Source organism: Larus michahellis, chromosome 2 (genome assembly GCF_964199755.1).
Source record: "Larus michahellis chromosome 2, bLarMic1.1, whole genome shotgun sequence".
NCBI lineage: Eukaryota > Metazoa > Chordata > Aves > Charadriiformes > Laridae > Larus > Larus michahellis.
Genome location: NC_133897.1, coordinates 44,799,722 through 44,826,328, shown reverse-complemented (window position 1 = coordinate 44,826,328; position 26,607 = coordinate 44,799,722). Strand labels below are relative to the sequence as shown.

The following is a 26,607-nucleotide window of genomic DNA, read 5'->3' as shown; positions in this document are numbered from 1 at the left end:
AGGCGATTCCCAAGTACTAAGCATCCTCAGTGGATTTCCGGGCAATGAAGTTATCCATTCTCATTTTGAACCCAGATAAACTTTTAGCATCCTAATACCCTCTGGTAAATCATGCTTTTTTCCTTCAAACGGTGCTCAAATCCCCAACTCTTAAGACTCAAAGCCTGGTACCCAAGCCAAGCAGCTTCCCAAGCTGACCCATCTTTACGGCTCCAAACAATCTTAAGAATATTGCTTGGGGTAGGAAGCAAACTGTCCATCTCTACACCTGTTGTCTCTCTGTGTCAGACCTCTAATGTATCAGCCAATGGACATTGCCTTCACAACACACAGAGATGAGTACTAGCATCGTATCTACATAACTCAGGTAGAGCTATAAATTCATTCCACTTCTAAAGTAAAGCTGTTCATGTAATTTTTGGTATTGCCATCACAATGGTGACAATAACATGCAACTCCTGTCAAGGCTACCAGTTTGTCTCACCATAACTTTGCAAACAACTTCTGTGACCAATACACATCAAACATTCCTTCAAGGGCAGGATTCCCAGATCGGTTTATCAGAACAGCTGCCTACACTAAGCTGTCGTGCCTATGGTTACAAGAATGTGCCATGGCTAATCTGGATCTGGGTGGGATTAACTCCCTACAGCTGCTGGTGCTGAGATTCCTGGCTCTATTTAATTTGGCAAAGAACCACACAGGAAGCTGAAAGACTCAGTCACTATAGTGAAGCTTCTGACATTTTTGTCCCTGGACCCCAGAGAACCCAAACACAACTCCTGCCAGAAATCAGGAAACTATTCAATTTACACAAACAGGCATGTAAACTCAGGTTGTAGTTTTGTTACCGATTTAAACTGCCCAAAGTGCAAGTTGTCTCTGCCCTCGCCACCTCCATCGGCTGGGTGCTCCCACTCTCTCTCGGGTGCCAGCACTAGTGCTTGTTTGGCTGTGTGCTGAGCTGGCTCAGGGAGCCCAAAGACACATGCACAAACTAGTTAAAAAAAAAAAATTAAAAAAAAAAAGGGAAAAACCAAAATGCCTCAGCTTTCAGCCAGATCTGCTCCCTAGCCTGATTCACCTGGTAGCCATGCAAAAGCAAATGCCTGCACCAGGGAAGGAGGAGCAGCTGGCAGCAAGGACAGAATTACCTCTAGCACTAGGACTGAATTAAAAAACCACGAGACAGCAGCGTGGTCAGACTGTGCTCCCTTTCTACAGAGCTCAGTGGCGTTGCAGCAAAGGAAGGGAACAGGTCTGTTTGTCTGCAGCACCGCATAGATCACGATCCTGCCATGACTCTGGACAACCACTTCTTAAGATGATTTAAATATCTATAAACATTGCCTGTTCAAGATTAAACAAATTAGTTGGTCTGACAGTGCACGTTTACTAATTACTTCACCAACCTTTGGGTAGTTTATCTAAGACATTAAGCCTGCCTCAGCTTTCTTAATAGAGAACATACTTCAGTAACGACGTGCTGTTCAGATCCCAGCCTAATTTCAGAACTTCACAACCTGTTATCTTCCCCTCTGCTAGGTGGAGAAAAGGACTACCTGGCACCCCTTGCTCTCAGCCTCTGGAGAAACACAGAGGTCTATGTGAACCTAGGACACAGAGCACCCTATTCTCCACAAGACCTGATCCTTCTATATAAACATTAAATAGGATTATCAAGGAGGGATGGGAGACTTGTACTGACCATGCCTGTTCTGTGTTTGGGAAGCTTCAGTTGCTGGGAATGCCTACCTGGTGCATATCTGCAGCCAATTAGTGCTAAAAGGCACCTCCTGCAGGGCCTGTCAAAGCCACCCCACCCCAAGAGGGTTGCTGCACAGAGATCTGAAGCTCTGCCTTCCTCCTAGAGGGAGGCAGGGATTCCCCGCACCATACAGCACAGTAAAAGATCAAATACAGGAATCAAACTCAGATATCTCACTCATGAGATCGCTAAGGCTGGCAGAAACATCGATTTTAATCAAAATCAAATAAAGAGTGAGCCAGTGAACCTTCAGAGAGCTGCCACAAGCAAAATATATACACCTTCACTTTAAAAGGCAACAACAACAAAAATCTCATAGCCACAGCTGTACTAAAATATATTTGACATTGGCCACGTTAGCCATCCCACTTGACTTACTCCCACTGGCACATGGCTGCAAATTGCATCCCCTTATACAGTAACACCTAAGAGGATTTGCCCCAAGAGAGAGCTGACATGACTGCACCAACCTTCCCCCAAGGAAGAAAGCTTTAATCTGCAGCTAGTGCTCTACAGTACTTTCCCCGTTAGAGGCTGCAGGGAAAAAAATGCTAAATCCGTGCATCCCTCTGCAACCAGGAAGAAGTATACCTGCTCGGTCCTGCAGAGAGAAGGAATTTTGTCCTTTTTCTACTGATATAGTCATTCCTATCACCAGGATCTTTGACCAATGTCCTCACCAACAAGGGGTCAAGTCTATAGACTTGTATGTTCTCAAACATTTAGTGCCTCTAGTATGCCTCTATTGACAGCTTTGATTTCTCAGGCAACTTCCTCACCAGGAAACTTAACAAAAAAGTGTCTGAGATATCACCAGAAACGTTTCCTCACATATCCCCTTTCAAATGCTCCCCGATAAGAGTCACATATAATGCCTCCTATAACTAAGGACTTTTTAGAACCAAAATGAGAGGCAATCTGTAAGATACTGCAAGTGAAGCTGTTAAAGTAGATTTTTAGGAGTAAATAGAGGCTTAAGAGTCTTTAGGTGACAAAGAAAGAGCCACAATGTCCACAATTAAATACTGCAACATACTTTTTTAGGCCTGCCAAGCAGCTTTTATTTTTCTTTCTTCTTCTTTACCCCCTCCTTTTCATCTAAAGCATCCTTCTGTGCATAAAACAATTTTCTAACTCCTTTGCAGCCAATAGATTCCACTAAGCAAAAATAACTCCAGAAGAAGAAAGCATAAAAAGAGCCACAAGAAGATGTAGTAGCAACCCAGACACACCTTCAAAACTGGCCTTTTCATTTTAGTTAAGAAGTTTCATCCTTGTTATAGAAACAGGGACAATTGTGTTCTCCAATCTTTAAGGAGGGCGGCTGAAAATCATTAGCAACACCTGCATCTGCAAATCATTTTGTAATGCTCTGAATGAAAGATGATAATAAATTGCACTGACATTTATGGAACATTTGCAATTTCATCATTCAAGAGAACACAGGGATTCTGGAGGAGAAGCACGATACAAAATCTTATACGATAGGAAATAATATGGGTAGTTTGCATTTATATAGCTCCCACCACATGAGAACATTAAAAAAAAAAAAGAAAAGAGACATCAACTGTATCTCTGAACATCTTTCATAAGATTCTATAGGCTTCTTACCGATCTCAGATCGGAAAAGGAACATGCAAAATAGCAACTTTAGCTTCAGTTCATACAGCAGGTTAAAAAGCAGAAGAAACAACCTGTTAGGAATTCCTTGCTCTGCCTACCCCATGGCTTCTTAAAATACAGAAGTGCCAACATCAGAAAAAGAAAAAAAAGAATCTCTAAAATATAATGAAGTGGCAAAGAAATATTTATCAACATTGCAATCTGGGATAGATTTTAGCCTTTTAGCAATATACTCTGAACCGAGAGATGAAATAAGTTGCATAGCATGTATGTAATTTATTCCTAAAGCAAATTCTACTGTAACTTAATTAACATACAAATACAATTTTTCTTCCATTCAATAATAAAAGGCAAACTCTATTCTATTTCCTAATGAACTGCAGTTAACGTTTCCTTTGTTTCAGCTCCCCAAGAATGGAAGTGTTACTAGTTTATTTCTTGACTTTTTCTTTCAACCTTATTTGTTGCAGGAATTTCAGGGAGAGCAAACAAGCACAAATCGAAAAAACTTCATAAAGCCATTTGGACTTAATTGTTTTCAACGCAGCAATTTATATTTCAGCATTATCATGTTGTCTAGCCCCCTTTTAATTCTCCCCAAGACTCTGAACATGGTTAGCCGGGGAGCAAAGAAGAAACCAGGTGGCTTATGAATAATTACCACTTTTCACAGTACTTCTCTACATACGTTTCTACTAGCACACTGTTCTAAATTTAATGGGATTCTGAATACTCTGAACATAGAGAGGAGTATTTACACGGAGCATTGTCTGACTTGGTTGATTTACTGTTGGTAGAAAGAACTCATTAGCTGTCAGGCCAGTTGTTGAAAAGACCATAATGCCAATGCACAAAGTTGACATAATGAAAATAAAGGCAAGAATCTGGGCCAAATTCACAGGCAATCTGTAAGGTAATGTAATTTATACCCACTTATGCTCACTCAGATTCCCTTAGAACTTGTTCTACCCAATCTATTGATGCATGAGGGACTCTAAATTGATGTAATTTATATGCCAAAGAGTCAGAAACGCTGTAAGGCCCCAAAGTCGAGGGCACTTAAAGTCATGCTTTCCTACCTATTGTTCTCTTCGTTAATCTGTCCTGAATCCTCCTTCCTTTTACCATTTCAGGCTGTGATTTATGCCATTAAGAATCCCTGAAATGCAATGGGCCAAGCGAGAGGCAGGGTGTAGGTAAGTGAGCATGACTCTAAGGAAATCTAAGTTGATGTAACACAGAAGCTAAGAAAGCGAGGTGTCTCTCACATGGATATCTACTCTCCCCATCACCTAGATTCAATTTGAGATTTGGCTCTGCATGTCCTCCATTACCACTAGCAATTGAATTTGTTACTCAAATGATACAAGCAACCACAGCTCACAGACCCTCATTTTAGGGCCAGGAGGAACATTATGATGATCTACTGTGACCTTCTACATAACAGAAGCCACTAAGTATCACCCAGTAACCCCTGGATTGAACACAGCAAGTTGAGGATGAACAAAAAAGACACCCAATGTTGATTTAAAGACTTCAAGTGAGAGGGGAATCTGCTGCATCCCTCAGCAATCTGTTCCAGCAGTAAATCACCATTACCTTTCAAAACATGCACCGTGTCATCTTTTGACTTTTACTGGCTTCAACTTTCAGCCATTGGCTCTTCCTTTGTTCTACCAGGCTGGGTAAATTTCTTCCTGTATTTCCTTTAGAGAGCATATCAGATTGCCTCTCAGCCTTCAGTTCAGTGTCTCACAACTTCTAGATACGAAATCAGGAGAATACAAACATTGTAATTAAAATAGTTTTAGAATGAGTTGAGCCTGCACTAAAAAATATTTATATACAGTATTCTGATAAAAGTATTTTCATTTGGGAGAGGAAACAGGACAGCTGGAATCTGGTGACCACAGTTTCCTTCTTCAGTTTCTGAACACGCCAGGATACTATCAGTTGAAGTGTTTACTTTACTCTCTCTGCTGGGCTATCTGAACATACTGTGAGGAAGGGAAAGAGAGCCAGGGTTGCAAGCAGCTTGATTGTTAAGCCACCGGTCTTCAGTCCCTTCCAAAGGTCTCTGACTGGCAGCTATTCTGCTATTACACTCTAAAGCGAACACTCCATTACACATAAAATGTTGCATGTATCCCAAAAACTCAGATTTTGTCACCATCTGCTAATATAGAGAGGTATGTGGCCAGCAGTAACTCTGGTGGCAATGATAGACAGTCATTTTTTCTGGTTTTCTGTTGAACTACAAAATATTGTGTAATAAAAAATCCTCACACCTCAAGGGAAATCTCATTTCAAATTCCATTACAACTTGAGGAGTTGCAGGAACATGTGAGAAACACATAAAGGGATGCTCTGGAGCAGCGTTATGGTCTTCTACCAGCCAGTAAATGGGATTATCTAGAACGGGATGTTTTCATGTGGTTTGCGTTCCTGTTTCTAAGCCCTACAAGAAGATTCATCAGACAATACAATATGCCACTGTTGTTTCTAATTTCAGAGGTCAGCACGCTAATCCGTGCTGCACAGGATCCCTTGATGCTGCCTGTCCCAGCCAGAGAGATGTGAAAGGCTTACACTCTGTATGAATGAAAGGGCTGAAGCATGGACTAGCCCAATTTATCTTTTTGTCAGAAATCTAACTCCTAGATAGAAACTAGCTGACTCTCAGCAAAGTTAATGTTTCTCTATTATCTGTCAGGATTAGCTGTTGTTCATTTGGGGCATCTGCTCCCCAAAAGAGGCACAGCCTTCTCACAGGAGCATCAAATGAAACCACAAGGAAGCGCATCGCTGCGGCGAACCATGAAGAGCAGCAGCGTCAAACACCAGTTCAGTGCTTCCTATCAGTTAATGCCTTTCATCCCGCGGCCTCCTTCACCTCCAGACTTGGCCTCTGTCCGCATTTACACCTTCCCAGAATAAAATCCTTACTTCCCCCACCCACTTGGTAACCATCATTCAGCTAGTTTGTCTATGACTCATCCACTTCAAAACCCTGCTGACTCACAGTCCTCAAAAAAGAAACTTGCTCAAAGAAAGTACGGAGACGCGGGTACGCCATCCACGCCAGCGAGGAATTCATCCAAGTTGACCCAATCTCTTTACTAGTGAAAGGCAAGAAAGACGCACTTCGTTTGTGAATCGTTATCTTTTTAAAACCTAATTAGCTCACAGTTATTTATAACCAAAGTATACTTCGATGGCCTGATTTCCAAAAATATTAGCACCTAGTAGCTCCCACCAAATGTAACGGGCACTCAATACTAAAAAATAAGGTAAGGCTACACAGTTAGCTGACTTCTTGAACCCACTGGTAAAAACTGTGACTTCAACATGTGATAATACATGTTTAACACCTTTGAAGAGTATGTGAAGTTAAAACAACAGCTGCAGAAAAACAAGTATATTGTAAAAAATAATAGTTAAAGACATTTCAGACAGAGCTGTCACTCCCGAGTTGACCATGCTCCTTCACCTCCATATATTCTATTCAGAATGAAGTGTCTTTATTGGGGAGGGACAACAGACCCTCCTTAAAGGACAAAAATGAAAGAAACAGACAAATTTGCCTTCCCCCACTATAAAGTCATTAGCACACTGGATGAGGTACCTGGGGAGGTAGCAGAACCTCTTTCACCAGAGGTTGATGGCTTCAGCAGCTTTCTCAGCCATGCCTCTCACCACGAGGTAGGAATTCCTTGTGTCTCATTATAATACAAGCCATTGACTGAGACATGTCTGCTAGAGATACTGTAAATGCACTTGATTTTACCCCTGAGGAAGGGAGGGTAGTCTGGATGACTCCTCAAGGTCTCTTCTAATACTGTATACCTTCTAACAAAACACTATCAAGACCATTGAGAAAATAAAACAAACTCTCACTGCAACGTTATCATCCCTGCTCTCCCCATTTCTCCTGGACTCTACCAGAATTCCTCCTTCTCCACAAAATGCCCACTAAATGCAGTCTAGTTCAAATCCCTGCCTTAATATTCAGTGGTTTACCTACAACAACTCTCTCTAGCTACCACCAGCACCATTTCTCAGTCAAAAGTTACCAGAGACATCTATCTTCACTAGGACACAACCAGGAGGAACTCATAAATGTTGGCAGCAGGACAAGTCTACAAGCTTGCTCTAATATCTGGCACTCTCAAGCGCGCGAGATTAAAAAAGAAAAACAACACAAAGAAATGACGACACGACCATTCATCTTCTGAATTAACCATGGGCTTCATCGCTGCAACTTGAACGGTAAGAAATTTTTGAAGAAGTTCACATCCAAGGAAGGCACCCACACATATTAACTAAGTATAAACTAATCAAGGTCTTTCTCTGACAGACTGGAAAGAAAGATAGAGAAAACAATGTTATTTTTATTTCTCTGAAATTATTTGGGAAGAGCTAAGTACCTTGTTTAAACAGACAGATTACATAGCTGGATAGATAGATTAGCCACACAAGACTAATACTGAAATGGTTCAGAACTGAATATCCAAACCAGTTAGTAAATCCTCTCACTCTAATCTTGCTAGTTTTAAGAATTTATTCCTATCTACTAATTTAAACATTTACTTTTACTTGAATCATTTTAAAAGATAAAAGACTGCATCTAACAGTTCTCATGAGCTGATACAGAACTGGTATGCATCACCTGTAAAAATGTAAATATTATTTGAACATTTTTCAAACAATCTAGATAGCATTGAACAAAAAAGAAAACCTCTGTAACATCAGATATTTGATAACTTGTCCCTTATCTGCTTGATGCAACATTTAGGAAAACACATTTCTAAAAGTCAGTGATGTATTCTGACTGTAACAATGGTGCTTCTTGTACCTCAGTAAAATCATAAATAGGAGAAGGGAGAAAATTGAAAACCTTTAACAATATCTCCCAAAGCAATAATTAAAAAAAAACCTATTTCACTATTATAATGTAAAATTAAATAAAACTAATATTTTATTTGAAAAATTCAACACAACATATTTTCCTCAACCCCCTAAAGAAAGATGTGGCAAAGATTGCAGAGTTCACTGGGGACATCAAAGCTGCTATCAATCTCTATATAGAAAGCATTCAGATACTGCAGTGATGGGCAGCAGTATAAAACCCTAAGAGAGAGAGAAAAATAGATAAAATGCCCTCAGGAACAAGCTTCTTTCCAGGAAAACTTACTAAACCACGGCTTAAATTGAAACAGTATTCTTTTTCTATGTAGTGGCAGTTTTTCATCTCTTAACTCTCTATTGTTTGTAATACGCTCACAAAATGAAATTTCTTTCCTAAAGGCCAAGTTCTGCCAGTCTTCTACCCGCTGAATAATTCCTCATTGAGTACGCAGCGCTGCGGTTTCGGCAGAGTTGCTCCCCAGGTGACGTGGAGCCAGGAGCTGAACACCCGGATGGCAGGATGGGGACTCAAAGCAAGAGCACCTCCCAAGTTATCAGTCTCCCAACATGAGCACCCCATTTGTCAGTAAATCACTTCTACCAACAACACTGGGAAGAAAATTAATATGACTAAACAAGTCAGGCACAGGTTTTTCCTCTAGATGTCTGCTTTGGATATTCCCACTGTCAATGCTGAGTAAGCAACAGATACAGCAGCACCCGTCAGCAATGTGAAACACAAACCCAGAATTTCAAAATATGTGCCTAATTAAAAAAAGTCAAGGATCATCAGCTGAGTGTTAACCCCGAAACCTCAGCCTATAAACTAAGGAAATACTCAGGGCTGCAACCTACCCCTAAACCTAGGGAGCCCTGGTGAGGCCGGCTGATACATCACAAGCTTTTTAGAAGACTGCATTCTGCTTTTTTTTGTGTGACTTTTGAGCCTTTTAGAAAAACCTGGGTTTGACATTCAAGCTTTTCTCTGCAATCTAGAGGGAGATAAAAATTCGTACATATAAAAACACACATATTGAAAGTTTAGATCCTTTTGAACTAATGTACGTTTATAATAAATTCCTGCCACTTAATATGAGAGCTGGTAATGAACCAAAGCAGTGAGTATTTTCCAAAATATATGTTTCATAAAAATAAACTCCACATAACTGCTGGAGAAGTTTCCGTCACATTTCTCCTCATTTAAGCAAACAATCATTTTCTGACAGCCCTTGCATCCCAAACACTGCAAGATTTTTAAAAATTAAAAAGATATCAAGGAAGAAATTATGTCCATCCTCATTATCCAATCTAAATTGCCAAAGGCAAACAAACAATAAAGTTATTTAAATCATTAACATTATGCTGCTAACAATATGAAGTGTTACCTGTAAGAGATACAGAAGTGTTTGCTCTTGGAAATACATTCTATCTCTGCTGTAAAAAAAGTTCTCCCAACCCCCTTTTTTTCCCCCCTAAGAAAAATACAGTAAAAATGAGAGAAGATTTCCCTGTCAGCTTGTAACTGCTATTTAAAAAAAAAAAAAAAAAAAAGGTAACATTTAAGCCCTAAGGAGCTCCTGGTCTTCAAAAGTGCAAAGTACATACGGTTCTAGTTGAAGTTAATAGGAGCTGCAGGTGACCAGCACTTCTGACTCTGAGGCCCCAAGCTACTGTACAAAGCACTGTCCCTTTGAAATTTCAGCCTAACATTTATCAGCAGCCAACTTGCTGAAGTGCAAGACATATGCATCCCTTTCCCCCACAGTATTTACTTTTTCAAAGCACTGAACAGTTGTGGGAAGCATGGCTCTCCTGCAACGTTACAGCCCTAGCAAGATGGGAAGGCAAGCATGAAAAAATACTAGCTCTGATCTCCACCCACCGCAAGCCCCCAGCCATTGCACACCATGATGTTTCTAGAGCTCTCATCTGCTGGGAAGAGACTTGCTGTCTCACACTGACCTCCGCTGCTTTGCTCTTTTGTCCAGTTCCATTTCGTTCCCCATGAAGTCAGCCAGCCAGCAACACCAGGTACGACTTTATTTTTGAAGTACCAGCATACCGAAAGAGGCACCTCCAGAGAAGCACTCCGCAGCTTCCTTCGCTTTGCTGCCAATGCCCGAAATCTGCCAGACAACAACGCATGGGACAATGGCCACCGAGCAGCAAAGACAGAGAAATCAAAGCCCAGACAAGCATAAAGGTAGTTGTGGACTGACTGTATGCAATTACAACCCTAAGTATTAGGAAAGAAAATGAAAAAAAAAAATTAGCAATGCATGAACTGGGAAGGTAGAGTGACTCCTTCCCAAGGTGATGGAGTAGCACACAGTATATGGGTAAACAAGAGACACTAGATACCACCTACCATCCAGGTCCTGGCACTGCTCTGCAACGCAACCTCCCACCAGGCACTTCACTTCTCTCCGCTTCTGTTCCTACCCAGCTTTGTGAACCTGCCTTATTTACATTGCTCATAAACTCTTGCAGGCAGGGACTATCTCTTACCCTGGTTTTGTATGCAGCTCAGCACAGCAGAACTGCACAGTCAGAGGCGGTCTGCAAACAGTAAAACACCATCAAAAAAAAAAATAAACAGGGGAAGAGTATGACTGGTTTAGGAAATTCAAGTGCAATATCTACATAAAAAAACCCCCAAACATTGCAATGGTCAAATGGCAGAACAAGCACTATGGCATATGCATAAGCATTAGGTGAAAGAAATATGAGAAACAGAAGAGCTCTTAAAAGGATGAGAAAAAACAAAACGGGGGGGAAAATATCCAAGACACAGAGAAAATGGTAAAGAGGTAGATTTGCTACATCACGAAAGACGGACAAATCATAGAATAAAAATAAGGCTTCTGTCTTTCTTCCCATTCATTTCATGCTAATGGTGCCCACACCTCGTGCCTCAGCCTTTTCAAGGTCTGTCCTTGTCACCTAAGCATCGGATCACCTCTTTGCCACTTGGGCTGGTTAAAAAGAAGGCACGAACATACCTGACAATCTCTCCTGAGAGCAAATGAGAATGTGGGAAAGAGGAGGAAGGAAATAAAATTCACATATCTCTACCCCAGAATAGCTGACTAGCACAGAAAGGAAGTCACCCAAGTGAAGGTTAAGAAATAATAAACAACTAATAATTTACTCCCTTGCTAAAAGGCCAGGAGAGATGAAGCATAAATGCAGTCTACTTCATTGGCTGTTGTCGGAGAACGGCAGTCATACTTCATTCCTCAACATGCATTGTAAAATCACAATCTACATCTTTGTGGCCATTGGCACAGTTCCTTGTTCTGCTTTAAAAACACCAATAATCCACCCTTGTTTATAGAGTTTTCACATATTTAAAACAAAAGCCTTGGGACATAAGAAGTTATCAGCTTGAGGAATAGCACCCATTTCTCTCCCATCCACAATGTACCTTTGAGTCAAACAAGCTGTAATTTTTAAAAACGCAACTACTTCCAACACAACAGTAAGGGAAGCACACATGATAATGTTACAAGCCAAGATGAGAGCAATAAAAAAAAAAGAGTAATGACAACAAAAATCTAAAATAAGTCCTGGCAAGACACACAATGTCGGGCATGAGAAAACCAAAGCCAGTTGGCTCTGACAAATCTGTATCTATCAAATACTATTAAGCTAACACCTACCCCTAAATAACTTCTTTGCTACTCCCTTGCTGATTAAGATGGTGCTGTAGATCGGAAAAATTATCCTGAAGGACTCAAACATAGACCAGTCCTTACACGATGTTGATCAAATCGTGACAATTTTTCGGAATACCCTTCCCATCAGCTCCTGACAGGAGGCTTTGCAAAGGCCAGTGAGGCTGGGAGATGTGTGTGGACGCTGTTTGAAAGAGTTTTTCCCTCTATTACTTGGAAGGATGAAGTAGTCCTTTGCATCCTTATCCACGTGGCCACTAAGTTTTTAATGTCTTCTGGAAAAAATGTGGGACAAGCACCATCTGAATCTCTACAACACTGCTAGCTGGGCCCTCATATCACTGGTCACACACCACAAATGTCCTTTTTACCTGGGCACTTTAGTAGAACTGCAGCCAACCACCTTCTCCAACACTAAAACCACAGGGAATTCCACTCCTCCAGAAAGCGTCCTTTCACCCTGCTCTATTTCTCCTCTTCCCCAACACAAAGGCTCAAGGGCTGGAAGGTGTAACATTGAACCAGCTAGGCTGGTTTAGGCACTTGCTTCAGGTAAGTGATTTTTCAAAGTACTCCGCAACTGTGGATGCCTCATCTGGGAGTCGTATTGGATCTGGCTTCAAATGTTTTTGAGACCTCCATCTGTTGAAGTTGTAGGTATTCAGCGCTTCTGGATAACCAGAGATTAACGTGCCACCTTCTGCAAATGTTTTCCTTTTATTTTCCCAGCTTTGCCTCCACTCTCGTGCTACTCACACACTACATTTGCTCATAAAGCAGCAACAAGAGTCCCCACCTCCAGGTTCTGCCCAAAAAGAGAAGGTGTGGATGCTACACAAGTCTATCCCCGAACCCTCAATAACACGGTATAGGCTTCTGGAGGCTGAGGCCATTATTCGCATGCAGCCATTACGTGAGCAAATAAGGTGTTTAAGGCACCTCTCAGAATGGGCTCTGAAGATTAGTTAATGTTTATACAGCCCGCTGAAAACTGAAATGACTGCTACATGCTAAGTATTACCATCACCAGGGATCCATTTAAGTAAAAGCAGGGCAGAAAGTGAAGGAAACAAAACTTATTTGTTCTGTCCAGCACAATTATTGCCAGACTTATGCATGCTAAAAACACCCAATAACCCATCTAACAGAGTAAATTAATGTTTATGCTATTAAGTTTAGACAATCTTACACTGAAAGCTTTTCAAACTACAGGAAATTGCAAGTTGCGCAGGGACAACTGTATACAATTACAGTGATTTTGTAAAATGGCAGAGATATAAAGCAGAAACTGAGTGGCCGGCAAGGCTTCTAAATCACACAGATAACAAGTTCGTCCTAGCGGGCCAGTAGTCTACAGCTTTCTCGTGGCTGTTTCTAGAGATGGGAATTGTAGCTATAACCTCAAAATTCAAGATGATTGAGTGCATTGCACACCTGTAGCTGCGAGGCAATGACAGACAGGTGGGATGAGCATGTACCACTACTGCCATCCTGGAGTCACCATACATCAGCCAGATTTATTATTATTCCACCTTGCACCACCAGCCGGCACCCATAGTAAAAGCGTCATGGAAAAGAATGCTTTTACTGGAAATATTTGGATCAACCCCAGTGTTTCTTTAGGATGCAAAAACTCCAAAGAGATATAAAGAGCACAAACACGAAATCCAGCAAGTGCGATGCTCTCCCAGGCAGAAAGCTCCCAGCTGCTTTGCTAAAGGCCACAGCAATATGTCTGCTTTATGCCTGCTTCCACGAAGGACTGTTTAACAGTACTTAGCGCAGCTCTACCTTGACACAGTAAACATCGTCTTAATACAGCCTGGGTAAAAGCATTCAGCTTACCAAGTCCTACTGCACGCTTCGTCAAACATCTGAAGGACTGCAGTGCCTCTGACTTTTTTTTTTCTGATGTCTTTCAGGTACAGAGCGGTATTAAAGGTAGTTTTTGTGAATGCAAAACCAGGCAGGGACTTGTATAAGAGCTATCCATCCCATTCTTTACCTTTTTCATTGTACCCTTCACAGCTCTTTTCATCACCGGTCTCCCTTCCACTAAGCAATTTCAGAAGTGTCATTTGCACACGAAACGAGTATATATTGTACTGTTCAGTTACATATGGTAGATTATCGGTTTGTGTGTATCAGCTAAGCATAACATCGACAGCTGTGTAGACGCATCTCAGCTGATACTAAAAGGAGTCTTGTCGGCAGTTTTGATCTTAAAGTAAATACACTGAAAAACTTAGCTCTAATTAGGCTGAAAGGCAGATATGATTTTCTGAAATGAACACTAAACGAATGCTGCCAATAACACCATCTTTGCAAAATATCTTGTTTGGCTGGTCTTAAAAAGATAACATTTTCAGGATAAAATATTCTGGTTTACAAGTGATACGTCCCTGCTGTTTGTGTGTTCACAAAAACCTGAATTTTGTATTTTAAGCTCTGTGTTATGCTTCATTAATACGAAATCACCATCCAGCATCACAAACATATTAGCCAAGCTCCAAGTGACCTAATTCATTTTTAATATTTCATAGTTTGTTAAAAGCTGAAACGAGAGATCACTAACACAGCTCTGACACCCCCTGTCATGAATCAAGAGATGTAGGGAAAAGGTCATGTACTTACTAACTGGCACCAAATGAAATTCATCACTATAAAATGAAAGAACAGAAATGAAGACTGTATTTCCCATTATGCTTCTCTCTTCGTAAAAGCATCCATCAACTTACATGATACCAACAAGCAGAATTTATTTATATGCATGTCCCCCAATAAAAGGTCAGAGAGATGTGAGAAAGAGAAGAAATAAGGATAGCAGTCTTTGTCTAAGCAAGTAGTTCCTTCCCTTTAAAGCAACAACCTTTGAAGACCAAAAACAGAAACAATTCCCAACCACATAAAGAAACTAACAAGTCCCTTATATGGCTAAGAATTGCAATGCCATTTTTTTTTCCACAGGCAGAAAAATTAGAACAAGAGGGAAAAATAGAGCAAACTTTAAACAGGCAGTTCTCCGAGCACCGGGGAATTCACACAGGCACATCACTCCAGCTTTAAGAACTGCCAAATACTTTCTTCTTTAAAGGGAAGGAGGACATTACACCAGGTGAGTCCCTGAAATCTAGATTTTTAACTCTCCTGCTGTAACTATGGATACCTAGCTTTAAAAACCTTTTGTGATGTAGCGGTATACCAGGTTCCCTTATCTCCTCCTCTGGCGAAACACCTCCATCTGAAGTCCCCTAATCTCCCTTTATCTCACAGGTCACCAATGCACCACCTTCAAGGTTTTGCCAGCTCTGGCACTGCACGTCCAAAACAGCCCCCTGCCCTATCTACTGCATCTTCAAGCTGCCTCTTGCCCTCCAGCAACCCTGGGGCGAAGGTTGCCAGCTTCTCACCCAGGAAGGCAACTAGATCGTATCGTACGTTGTTTCAAAGAACCAGAGAGTTTCTCACAGGCAAGTCAAAGGGGACTGGATGGTTGATCCAGCCCTGATGCCTCCCATCGGCGCGAGGCCACATGCGGGAAGGTCAGGCTCCCGCACAGCGTCGATACTGAACTTTGAATGGCTCAGCCTGGCCGGTCTCTAAATATAGCTGGGCAGAGGAAGGGCTGTGAAAGGGGGTGGGGAAGGGAGTGGGAGAGAAGCCAAATGAGCAATCAGTTAAATAAAACAACATCATGCCGGTCCACCCGTAAGACTCTGCTGCTCTTCTCTGCCATGCTCTGCAGCACAGTATTTAAGGGCAGCTTCAGCATTTAGTCTATTAATGCAAACTCACAGAATAAGAACAAACTGATGTACGATTTATACTTGGGGAGGGGGGGATACAAATCTGTTCAACAACTCTTCTTGAATAAATTTGAATCACACAGGAGTGACATCACTTCCACTACATGACAGCCCATAAATCATCATCAACCACATGGCACCATCCATAAAACATGTGTCACAGAGACACCAATGAGGAACAAAATATCAGAGAGCTTTACATCGTAAACATGCAATCTTATGTGTCTTCGGGCTTCTACTATGATCTATATAAGTCAGGTGGTTTATTTCATTCATTTGCATCTGAATGAAGTCAATACAAAGAACAGAGGAACCCTTACAGAAAATCTGTCCAAACAATTTCATCTGCATAAATTTATCACAAATGAAACACTTAAAAAGTAAATATTTACTTTTTAAGGAAATGACCATGTTTGATACTGAAGTTGACTTTACAACAAATAAGCAGAGAGGGAATTTATTCCCACCATGGCTGCAAGCAAGCAGAGAAACAAACAAAGAAGGCATGAAGAAAGAAAGAAAACAAAAGTCTTTGCATGCAAAAGTTGGGAAAATAACATTTTTCTCTTATTTGACAGGGCCAGAGCTGAAAAGCCATTTAGCTAATAAGAACTTATAGGAGAAGAGATTAGACTTTGCTGAAAACCAACAAAATCAAAAAGACGGTATGGCTGAGCAATTCAACAGGAGCCTCCAATCTGCAGCTACAGACAGGACAAGCAACCTTTGCTTCGCTTCTCCATTTAGAAACACTGTATCCTCAGAAAAGACCTACACAGAAAGCTGACTTGTTTCAAATTTCAAAGAGGCTACACAGTATTTTTATCTTTAGAATTATATAAATAAAAGCAAAACCAGCTCTCCACTCTATCCTTTACTTCTTGTGGATTAACCTCGCTTACTCTGTCACAGAAATTGCTAATCTTCATTACAGGCACTGGGCTCCATGTGAGACATCTCCTATGGCAATTAGACTTCCACTACATATAAATCATCTCTCAACTCTGGCAGAGAAAGAAACAGCCAGAAATACAGAGCATCTGGGTTTTGCTGCTCACTCTCTAAAATTATAAATTAGAATAAATAGTGTCAAATAGAAATTATAGCTACAGAAAACCTAAAATGTTGTTAAGTATCAGATGAAGTATGTCCTCACCCACAAGTACAATGTAGAATCATTTTGTAATGTTTTTTGGGGTTTTTTGTTTGGTTGGTTGTTTTTTTTTTTTTTTTTTTTTTTTTACACATCTGTATATTGTTCAGATGCCCTGGTTTTGCCATGGAGAACAGTATGTGCTTTGTGGGCCTGATTCTGCCTTACTGAAGACAACTGAAACTCCTACATTGATTTTTCAAGGGAAGCAGAACAGATCTCTCTCGCTATAACTTCTATTCAATAATATTATTGTTAATTAGCTACTTAAAATATTGGTACATCATTCTACATCAGTAGACACCATTCTCAGGCTGATACCCTGCACATTTAGAGTTGCTCTCTGTGTAAAAGTGTTTACTTCTAAACTTCCCTGCATCGCTCAATCTTGCCCATACGAGTGGGAAAGCAATTGCGAAACATCACTACACAAACACTCACAATATAGGCTGTGACAATATCTGAGTAAATCACTGTTCTCCGTCTCCCTTCTCTGCCCATCTGCAGTCTTTGGTATGGAACAACTATATCATAAAAGCTCTTATTCACACATGCTTTTGATATTACACTATTTAATCACATACAGCTGTAGCTGATGAGACTGTTACAAAACACAATTTTAATGCAGCACTGGAAGCAAGTTCTGGAGACACATCAACCATTTTCCTCTACATAAAATTTCTAACATTAAAAGACTTTTCTTCAAGAAAAACAAAACAGAAAAAAAAAATAAAAACAGCTCACTCATTTTTTAAAAAAAAATCTGCTTCTCTTCCTGGATACTCCGGAATGGGCTTGTTTGAAAGTGAACTCAAAGTCCCTGCCTGGAGTATAGATAGTGACAAACCCACTTCCCCCACACCAGAAAAAAAAAAAAAAAAAAAAAAAAAATTAAAAAACACTGCTTGCAATTATATGCAAAGGGAACACTATCCAGGCTACTTACAGCAAGACCTGAAATGAACTCAGGCATCCTCCTTGGAAAACATCTTTTTTTATCTGGCTTTTAATTCGTGGAAATTTAAGAACTGACAGTCTGATGATTTTTACCAAGATACTTGAATTAAAATCTGAATATACCAGCAAGCTTAATTTGAAAGGCCTCCCCCAAAAAAAACCCAAACCAGTCCAGTTCTGGAGCACTGTACTTTACTTTTGAAGGTGCACCTTGCATAAGGCATTCTAAATTATAACTAATAATACACAGCATTTGCCACAACAAGATCGACATAGCCTAACTTGGCAAACACTTGTAACGTCCATCTTTTGTTATGGAGATAAAATATAGGCTTGTAAAATAAAACTCCATAGCATACAGTAATGCACAAACATTCAAGAGTAAAAACTTGAACTTTCCTTTCCCACAGTTGTGTTTTGTTTTGGTTTTTTTGTTTAATTTAAACAGACTTGCATTGAGACAGCACATGAAAGGAAGATCAACTAAGAGATTCAACATTGTTTTAATATATATCATGGTGTCCCTTACAGCAGCAAAATTATTTTTATCCGGGCATGTAAGGATAAATGGCACACAGAAATGGAAAACAAACGAGTTCACATATTTCTGCATTTTTCAGAGGAACATAACTTTTATCTGCCTTATTGTTTAAAGCAACTGGCAAAATACTAGAGTAAGATATTAATATTACTGACAAAATTACAGCCAGATTTAAATATTTTTAAATGGCATTTAAACGAATTCATATTTCTTTCAGGCAGCTCTTGCAGGCATTTAAAACACACTGCGACGTACTGAATCAAACAGGGGCTAAGTGTGAACGAACTTCATTCCTAGAAATGCATTTCTCTATTTGCAAGTGTTTGCCTTTACTTTGGCACAATCACATGGGCTCCAGCTAGACTTTTGAGCTCTGGCAGCCATCCAAGCTGCAGATGGTTGGAAATGCAGCCCGAAATCAGTGTGTGGTTGATGAATTACTCCTTACACCTGACCCCTGCTTCACACCAGGCACCAAACACAATCTGAACACTACCAGCCAGAGAAGCCCTGTCAGGCATCTCCGTATCTGGAACGCTTTCTTCAAGGCCTTCTGTATGGCCAGATGGCCAAAAGTGGGGAATGCGGTAAACTCGCTAAACAGAAACGTGAGTGGCAAAAGAGCATGGGATTGGTAGGTACAAGGTGAAGAGAGGCAAGAGCTTTGCACCAATTCCAAAAATATGCTTTCTAAAAGGGGCCGACAGAACGAGGCGTGCTTGTGGCACGCAACTGAAAGAGGTCCACGACTTCATTGTGCCAAAGGATGCCCTAAAAATGGCAAAAAGGAAACAAAACACATACACACACCCAAACATGTACCCATAAAATGACTTTATCAAGCTTAAACTTTTCTGAGTACACCTGTTTGAATTTCACAATTGTTTTTGCCTCAGCTGGGGCACGTATCTGCCACTTCACAAACATGCTCATCAAGCCACTCTTGCCTGCAGGCCAGCCTGCACGCTTTTCACGTCCGTAGAGACAGGATTTTATTCACGTAGGTGTTGGGAAATCACACTTCTTCCTTTTGCATGTGTTCACATGTGCATCAGACACACAGAGATGAAGAAGTATTGTGGCTACAGTAAACGCTGCCTCTCCATTTGGGGTATTTCAGCCTTCTGGCTGGGTAGCGGAGTCAACACTATGAGAGTTAAACTACCAAATCCGAACCATGACTAATAGGTAGGAAATATCTGGAGAATGCATGAAAGCAAACCGCACGGAAATGGCTGCTAAACTGGCATATTTTTACCCCCAATGCAGGTACAGCAGTCACAAACCAAACAATTCCTGTCGGCAGGTAACTGTGGCACCTTCTCCTTTCCACCCAGGCGATTCAGGTTTTCTTCAGTAGAATGTTTGCAGAGAGAGCTTACCACAGCTCTAGGTCTAATCATAAGCCACAGGGAACAAAGACAAAACACAGCGGCTACTAAATTAAAAAGACTCTTTCAAATATCTTCAAATAGTTCGGTTAATATTTTTTCCCCTTTTCATATCATTACGTGGTATTTCATGATGTCTAGTTTTGTTTTCCACTGCGCAAAACAGCAACGAGAAAAGAATTTGCTCTGGCAAGCAAGAAACTAAAGAAATAAATTCAAACCACAATGCAAGATTTGGCATCATTATCATTTCGTATGTGACAATTTACAACATACTCCTGTAAACCGGTTGTTTGAGTAGTTACGCCATCAGCAAGGATGCAACTAAGGAAATTCACTTAACGTCTCAAAATAAAATAAAAAACCTACTCTAGATTCTCATCAGATATATATGAGCTGAACCACCTCCGTGCAATGTTCTTTGCAGCAAGAACACAAGAGTATCCTTCACTTAACAAGAGTAACTAAAAATGTTTATTCTGAAATAAACTCCTGGGACAACTGGACTCTGCTCTCAGGATCTGCCTAAAGAAGTTCCAACAATGTATTTTCAAACTGCAGTTATCAGACAGCGTCATGGCAAAATGAGAAAAACACGGTTATGTCTTTCCTCAAACTCAGTGCTTGTCCTTAAGAGGCATATTAAATTCCTTGCAATTGTCTCTTAAAATTGACCTCCTTCCCCTGCCTCCCTTTTCATTTTTGGTTTGTCTAAATGGGTTTGTCTAAACCTGCAATTAAAGTTTTAGCTTCAGTGGTGGCATCTGATAGTGAAGGAGCACAAGTAAACTGAATAATAAGAGTGCGTGCTTCATGTTCTACAAAAGGCCACGAAACACTAAAAACTTAAAGCAATCAGACAAACATATGGAACCCATTTTTTCTATTTATAATCCCATTACCCATATAGCTATTCATTTACACCATTTCTGCGCAACAACATGCTAGCTATGTTAGAAGACACCAAACACAGAGTGTAGGCTGAGATCCTGCGCAGCTCCGTGCTCCCCCGTGAGAGGGACGTGATGTACAGTAACGCGGTACTTCTCAAAGAACCACCGAGACAACTTCACCAAACCAGCGAAGCAAAAGCAGCGCTTCACCCAAATGCGCTGGGGAGCACGAATTCCCAAACTTTGCCCATTGAACGTGCTGCTGCTCCACGTTTCACAAGCTGTATGCAAATGCCATAAGAAAGCCCAGAATTTCTTTCTTAATTACAAATGAATGCCCCCCCTGCCCCAGCGTGCATGACTATGAGCATAAAAACACATTCTTTTTGTAGAGCTGAATCCTACCATGCTCGGTACAAAGAGCAGGTTTTAGAAAATAAAAAGCTGGAGTTCACAGGACAGCTGGAATTGTACAGGGGTTTATTAATATGTGTTGCTCCAATAGGCATGATAAAAGATACAGCTCTCCACCACAACGTTATTTGATTACCCGACTATTAGCTTTAGACATACAATGGATCTAACTGCTTTAAAATGTCCCAGAAGCTGACGGCTAGCTTTAAGGTAACAAAATCCAGATGCTGGCTGTCTGCACTGCTCTAAACTCTTAAGGTCTATAGAAGAGAAATACTTGTACACGTGTGTATACATATGCGTGTGTATATGTGTTTATTATTTAGGTTTTATGTATGCACTTAGCTGTGGAGCAAGGGAGAAAAAAGAAAAATTAATGCCATATAAAACGTATCACCAATTTGAAATGTTACCTGTCCTTACAGTAATAGTGCATGTGTGCAAAGACAGACGCACACGACTTTTCACGGGGTTGATAATTTTATATACCGGCTATAAAAGTGCGTTTAATTTATTTTTTAAAGCATCAGGTTAAAAAAAGGCACGGTACGGAAAAGCTATTGTTACTATTTTAAGCTCAAATACAAGGTTAATTTCCTCCAAAAGCTTATTTTACAAAGTTAAAAAAAAACGAGCAAAAAAGGAAAAAAAAAGCAAAATGTAAGCTACGTGAGTAAAAGGCATGGAATGTCCAATATTTCTCCTCCAATACTCGAGGCTATTGTTCTTTCAAAAAAACACCATCAATTGTTTCATGTCCTTGCCTTGCCAGGTTTTGAGGAATAGCATCAGCCTGCGTCCCCCAATCCCCCAAACAGTTAAAGCTATAGGCAATATTGCAGTCGAGCCTGTGACGGGCTGCTGCTGCAACAGCAACAATACACACTAAATGGTCACAAAGGTAAAATGCAATTTGGATCGACCTTGAAAGGAAGGGGGAGAAAAAGAAAGAAAAAAAAAAAAACCACATAAAAATCAGTCCAAAATACAAAATTAAAAAGGTTAAATTTTATAAAAAAAAAATATCTGCACAATACAGTGAAAGACAGAGCACAGCAAAGAAGTGAGGGGTAGCCCTGCCATGAATTACAAGGCTGTAATCCTACTGAGTGGTTCTGGTGTCATCGCAACCCCAACCAGCCTGAATCACCGTTTTGACAATTAGTTAATTTATATAATGCAGTAGTCAGGCTATAAACGTTAACGGGAAAGTAATTTTATTAACAAGGAAATATAACTTATCCTTCCAGAACTAGAGCCACATCAACGTGCTTCAAACCAAAAGTCTGGAGAAGTCAGCCTCCCCCGTGGCACTTCACCACACACAGACGCACACGTCAAATGTCCCATGTGTTAAATTTGCCACAGAAGCGCAACGCGTGTATGTGTATGCAGTGCCACACGCACATGTGTGCGCCCTGCCTATTTTTTTTTTTCCTCCATAAAGGATGTTAGTTCATTAACTGAAACTGTTAATCAGTGGCTGTGAGGTCACACTTCAGAATAGTTTTAAAATTTTTTTCCCCTTTTTTTTTTTCTTTAAATACAGTGTCCTAACAGGGTTGACAAACTTTCGTTTTAGGGATTTCTTTTGTTACTGTCCCTTGGTCACACAGGAAATCTTTTCAGAGAGCAGACTATTATACAATGGCATTAGAAAAATAAAGCTTTAATTAACTAACTCATGGCCAGGTAGCATCGACTTCACTCAGCCTCTTTAGGAGGTGCAGGCCTGCTTTCCAGTCTGCTGGCATTTTAAAAATTATTAAGAAAAGAAGAGAGAAAAAAAGGAAGAGTCCACGCTTGGATCCGCTCTCCGAAAGTGGCTACCCGCTGTTTCTACACCTTTTAAACGCAAGAGAGTACAGCCGTATCATCCTCAATATTTAATGAAATATTAAAAGCAGTGCAATGCACTGAAACAAACTCCGCCAGATTCGGTCGGTTAGCTCCGAGCTCCACAGCATCTCCTCCTCAGCTGATTAAAAGTTTGAGTTGCCACAGACAGCTTTTCTAACAGCAAAATGCTTTTAAGCTCCCGATAAACTGTAGAGATCACTGGAAAAGCCACCAAAACACTGTTTCGTGCCTGATGCTGTCCAGAGCAATCTTTATCCTATGCCATCATAAACACACTACCTGCCCGGTGTAACGATAGCGTTAACCGCGCCGGTCTCCCTAAACAATAAAAGGAATTAGCCGACGCCAGCAGCCCTTGGGGAAAAAAAAAAAAAAATTAAAAAGAAATAAAATAAATAAAGAAACGAAGGGGAGGGCAGGCAGTAACCTTCCTGCCTCTCTCACGCCTGCTTTCTGCCTACCAGCTCGGCTCTGCGTGACACCGAACCCGAGGAAGGGGGGGGGTGAGGGGGAAACACACACACCAAAAAAAAAAAAAAAAAAAAAAAAAAAAAAAAAAAAAAAAGCAAGCAGAAGCGAGTCGGCGATTTGCGCGGCTCCGCTCTCCATCGCCCGCCGAGCGCCCGGCCCCTACCTTGGTTTGGAGATAGTGGGGGTAGTAGTAGGTGTACTGGGGGTACATTGGCTGCTGGTCCAGGCGTTTGCCCATGTAGCTGGAGTCCTTCTGGCTGGTGCAGGGAACTCGTTGGCAGGGTGTAGTGCCCCAGGGCCTTTCTTCCTCTCACGCCGCTATTCCTGACAGCGCGGGCGACGGAGGAGGAGGAGGAGGCGGCTGCCGAGACTTCCTCGCCGTCTACCGTGCGCTACTTCCAGCGCAGCCAAAAAAGCGCCCGCACGCACATATATATGTGGGGGGGCGTTGTGCGGGTGTGTGTGTGTGCGTGGGGCTGGGTGGGTGGGTGGAAGCCCCCTGCCCGGCTGCCCGCGGCGGAGCAGCCCGCCTCCCCCGCTGGCAGCAGCGTGCCTCCGGCCGTGCCCGCTGCCCGGCTCGGGAGAGAGAGAGAAAAGGAGGAGGGAGGGAGAGAGAGAGAGAGAGAGAGAGAGAGAGGAGGGAGAGAGGGAAACGTCCTGCCAGAGGAGCCGGGAAGACAGTGCAACTCCAAACCTCCGCAGAGCCGCTCGCTCGCTCTCTTCGTCCTCTCCTCGGCTCGCCCCGCTCTCGAGCCCTCCCCTCTGGCTCCCCACCCGCCCCCCTTCCAACAACCGAGTAAAAAAAAAAAAAAAAAAAAAAAAAAAAAGGAAGAAAAAAAAAAAGGAAAAATAAAGGGGGGAAAAAAAAGAAAAGAAAAAAAAAGGGGGAGGGGGGGAGGGAAGAGCCTTCCCCAGCCTAGTTGCCGCTGCCTCCCTCACGGAGTGACATGGTGCTCAGGGCTCGTCCTGTCTTTCATTCAAACCCCCTCCGCGCCGCGCCGCCGGTGGGAGGGACCTCGGCGCGCCGCTCCCCCGGGAGGCCGGCGCAGGCCCCGCCGCCGCCTCCGCGCCCCCGCCCGCCGCCGCGGCCCCGGCTCCGGCTGCGGCCCCCGCCCCGCTCCGCCCCGCTGTCCGCGGCCCCGCCGAAAAGCGGCCGTGGGACTCGGGAAATCCTAACGCCGGGGGCGGGGTGTGTTTGGGGAGAGAAGCCCTACAACGCATGTTTTATTTAATTTTTTATTTTTTTATTTCCCCCCCCCCCTTAAGAAACAGGCAGGGGAAGGACACGGAGCCCAGTCGCCGAGTAGGGAAGTCGTCGTCCTCCCTCCCGCCCCCCTTCCTCAAGGCCTCCTCAGAAAACTACTCCGTACCGTCATCCGGCACTCGGCGGAGAGGCGACCCGGGGCCAGGCATATTAAATACATACTTTGTTAGACCGCTTATATAAGACTTGGTTTATTTAAAGTTGGAACAAAATGGAGGAAGAGGGTGAAGAGGAAACTCGCCCGGCCTCACTTACGGGTGCCTTCAGCCAGACGCATGGAAAATGCCACAGTGCCACAAAACTTACCCGTGGCTCCGTTACCCCCTAAAAAAAAACCCGCCCCCCCCCCCCCCGCGCCTTCCCTGTCCGCAGCGCACCCCGCGGCCCTCGGGCCCAGGTGAGGGCCAGCAGTGGCCCCCGCAGCCGGCCAGGCGCCCCGCACCTGCTGCAGATCCCCGTCTGAGCCGGACCCGTGTCAGCGCAGCCGTCCCAAATATTTATCCTCCGAAAAACGAGAAGGAAGGGTATGTCTTGCTACAGGACTGTAAATCACCAGGGAGAAAGTGCGCGAATAACAAAATGTTTCCTCTTCTACACAAATCCCAGCGTTTCTTCTATTTTTTTTTTTTTTTAATCACTTATTCCTTTAACACGTCATCAAATTCCTGGGCCTTTCTACAGTGGCTTTGCCTATTTATAAATTAAGGGGGTTAAAAAAAAAAAAAGTGGGGCAGCAGTTTCTTTCTGGTTTTATTTAAATCATCGGTAGTATTGCAGCAGGATTGTCAGCTGCTGTATTATCAACCAAATTGCTTCAGAAAAAAAAAAAAAACAAGAATTATAAAAAGAATTTCTTTAAAGGGACACTTCTCAAGGCTGGCAGAGCTAAAATTAGACTTGCCAGCTGTGTTTTGGTTTGCGGGCACGTGCTTGCACATGACAGGAACATGGAAATATCACGCTTTACTCTGGCAGTTTGCTCTTCTCGTAAGCAGAGGGGGTTGTTCTAGATCCCTATAAGTACCCCATAGCCAGTTAGTTCAGGAGCAAAGAGAGCAGCTGAAGGAAACAGGCATTGCGGGAAGCCATACACATGCTCAAAATACCGCCTATAGATCTGCGTACACTCAACAGATACACTCTGCTTTCATCACCAGGCATGAATAATCATTAATTATTGGCATTTAGGTACCAGTCCTGTGCCACATAGTAGGAACGAGGTCCCACTCTTACACAATTATTTGCCCCGTGTTTCAGGAGCAAAACTTTTGCAAAACCAGTGCTCTGTTCCCAGAGCACTGGACAGGCATTAACCGGGCGCTCCTGCCTATCCAGAGGAGCACTGTGGAGCACTACCACCGCCCCAGCTCACAAACCTGCCAAAACACCTTCAGAAGAAAGGCCAGGTTGGGTAAACTACAGAGTATTTTCAGTTCCTACTGAAGTCCAAGCTGGCCAGGACCACGTGGTTCCTCAGGAGCTCAGAGGAGAGGTGAATGAAGAAGAAAGATAGGAATGGGAGGAAAAGCCTGCAATTCCCGGCTCCCAGCCTTACGCTGGGTTTATATTGCTGCTTAGCTCTAAATACGCTGCCTCTCATGGTAGTGTGTGATACTCCAGCGATACTCCTACTTACGCTCTTTTTTTCTCTCCCCCTGTTTTCCCCCAGGGTGAAATATACTGTTTGAGGGTTGGTATCTGCAGAAGTGAATAGTGATTACTTGACGGTAGGTGATACTTTTGAGCCTGACAACTTTCAGATTGTTCTTTCAACTGCCAGAATTAAGTTGTTGTGCTTCTCTCCCCACCTTCTCACTTTTCCCTCAGGATATTAACGCAGTTTTTCTTGCTAAGCAGTTTGCTTGTAGAAGTGGATGTAAC

At 42.2% G+C, this 26,607-nt stretch overlaps 1 protein-coding gene across 10 annotated transcripts in view; it reads right to left on the bottom strand.

Annotated features, from left to right (window-relative positions):
* RBMS3 (RNA binding motif single stranded interacting protein 3) overlaps positions 1-26,607 on the bottom strand; it is a 716,669-nt gene that overhangs the window by 428,596 nt on the left and 261,466 nt on the right. The window contains exon 1 of one of the 10 annotated variants that reach the window (XM_074575098.1): positions 23,626-24,981. The exons of 8 other annotated variants lie outside the window; for them this stretch is intronic. In XM_074575098.1, coding sequence (XP_074431199.1) covers positions 23,626-23,700 — 75 coding nt within the window. In that variant the 5' untranslated portion in view covers positions 23,701-24,981. Of the gene's footprint in view, positions 1-23,625; positions 24,982-26,607 lie in introns of those variants that run through there. One more of the 10 variants, XM_074575097.1, reaches the window with a different exon arrangement.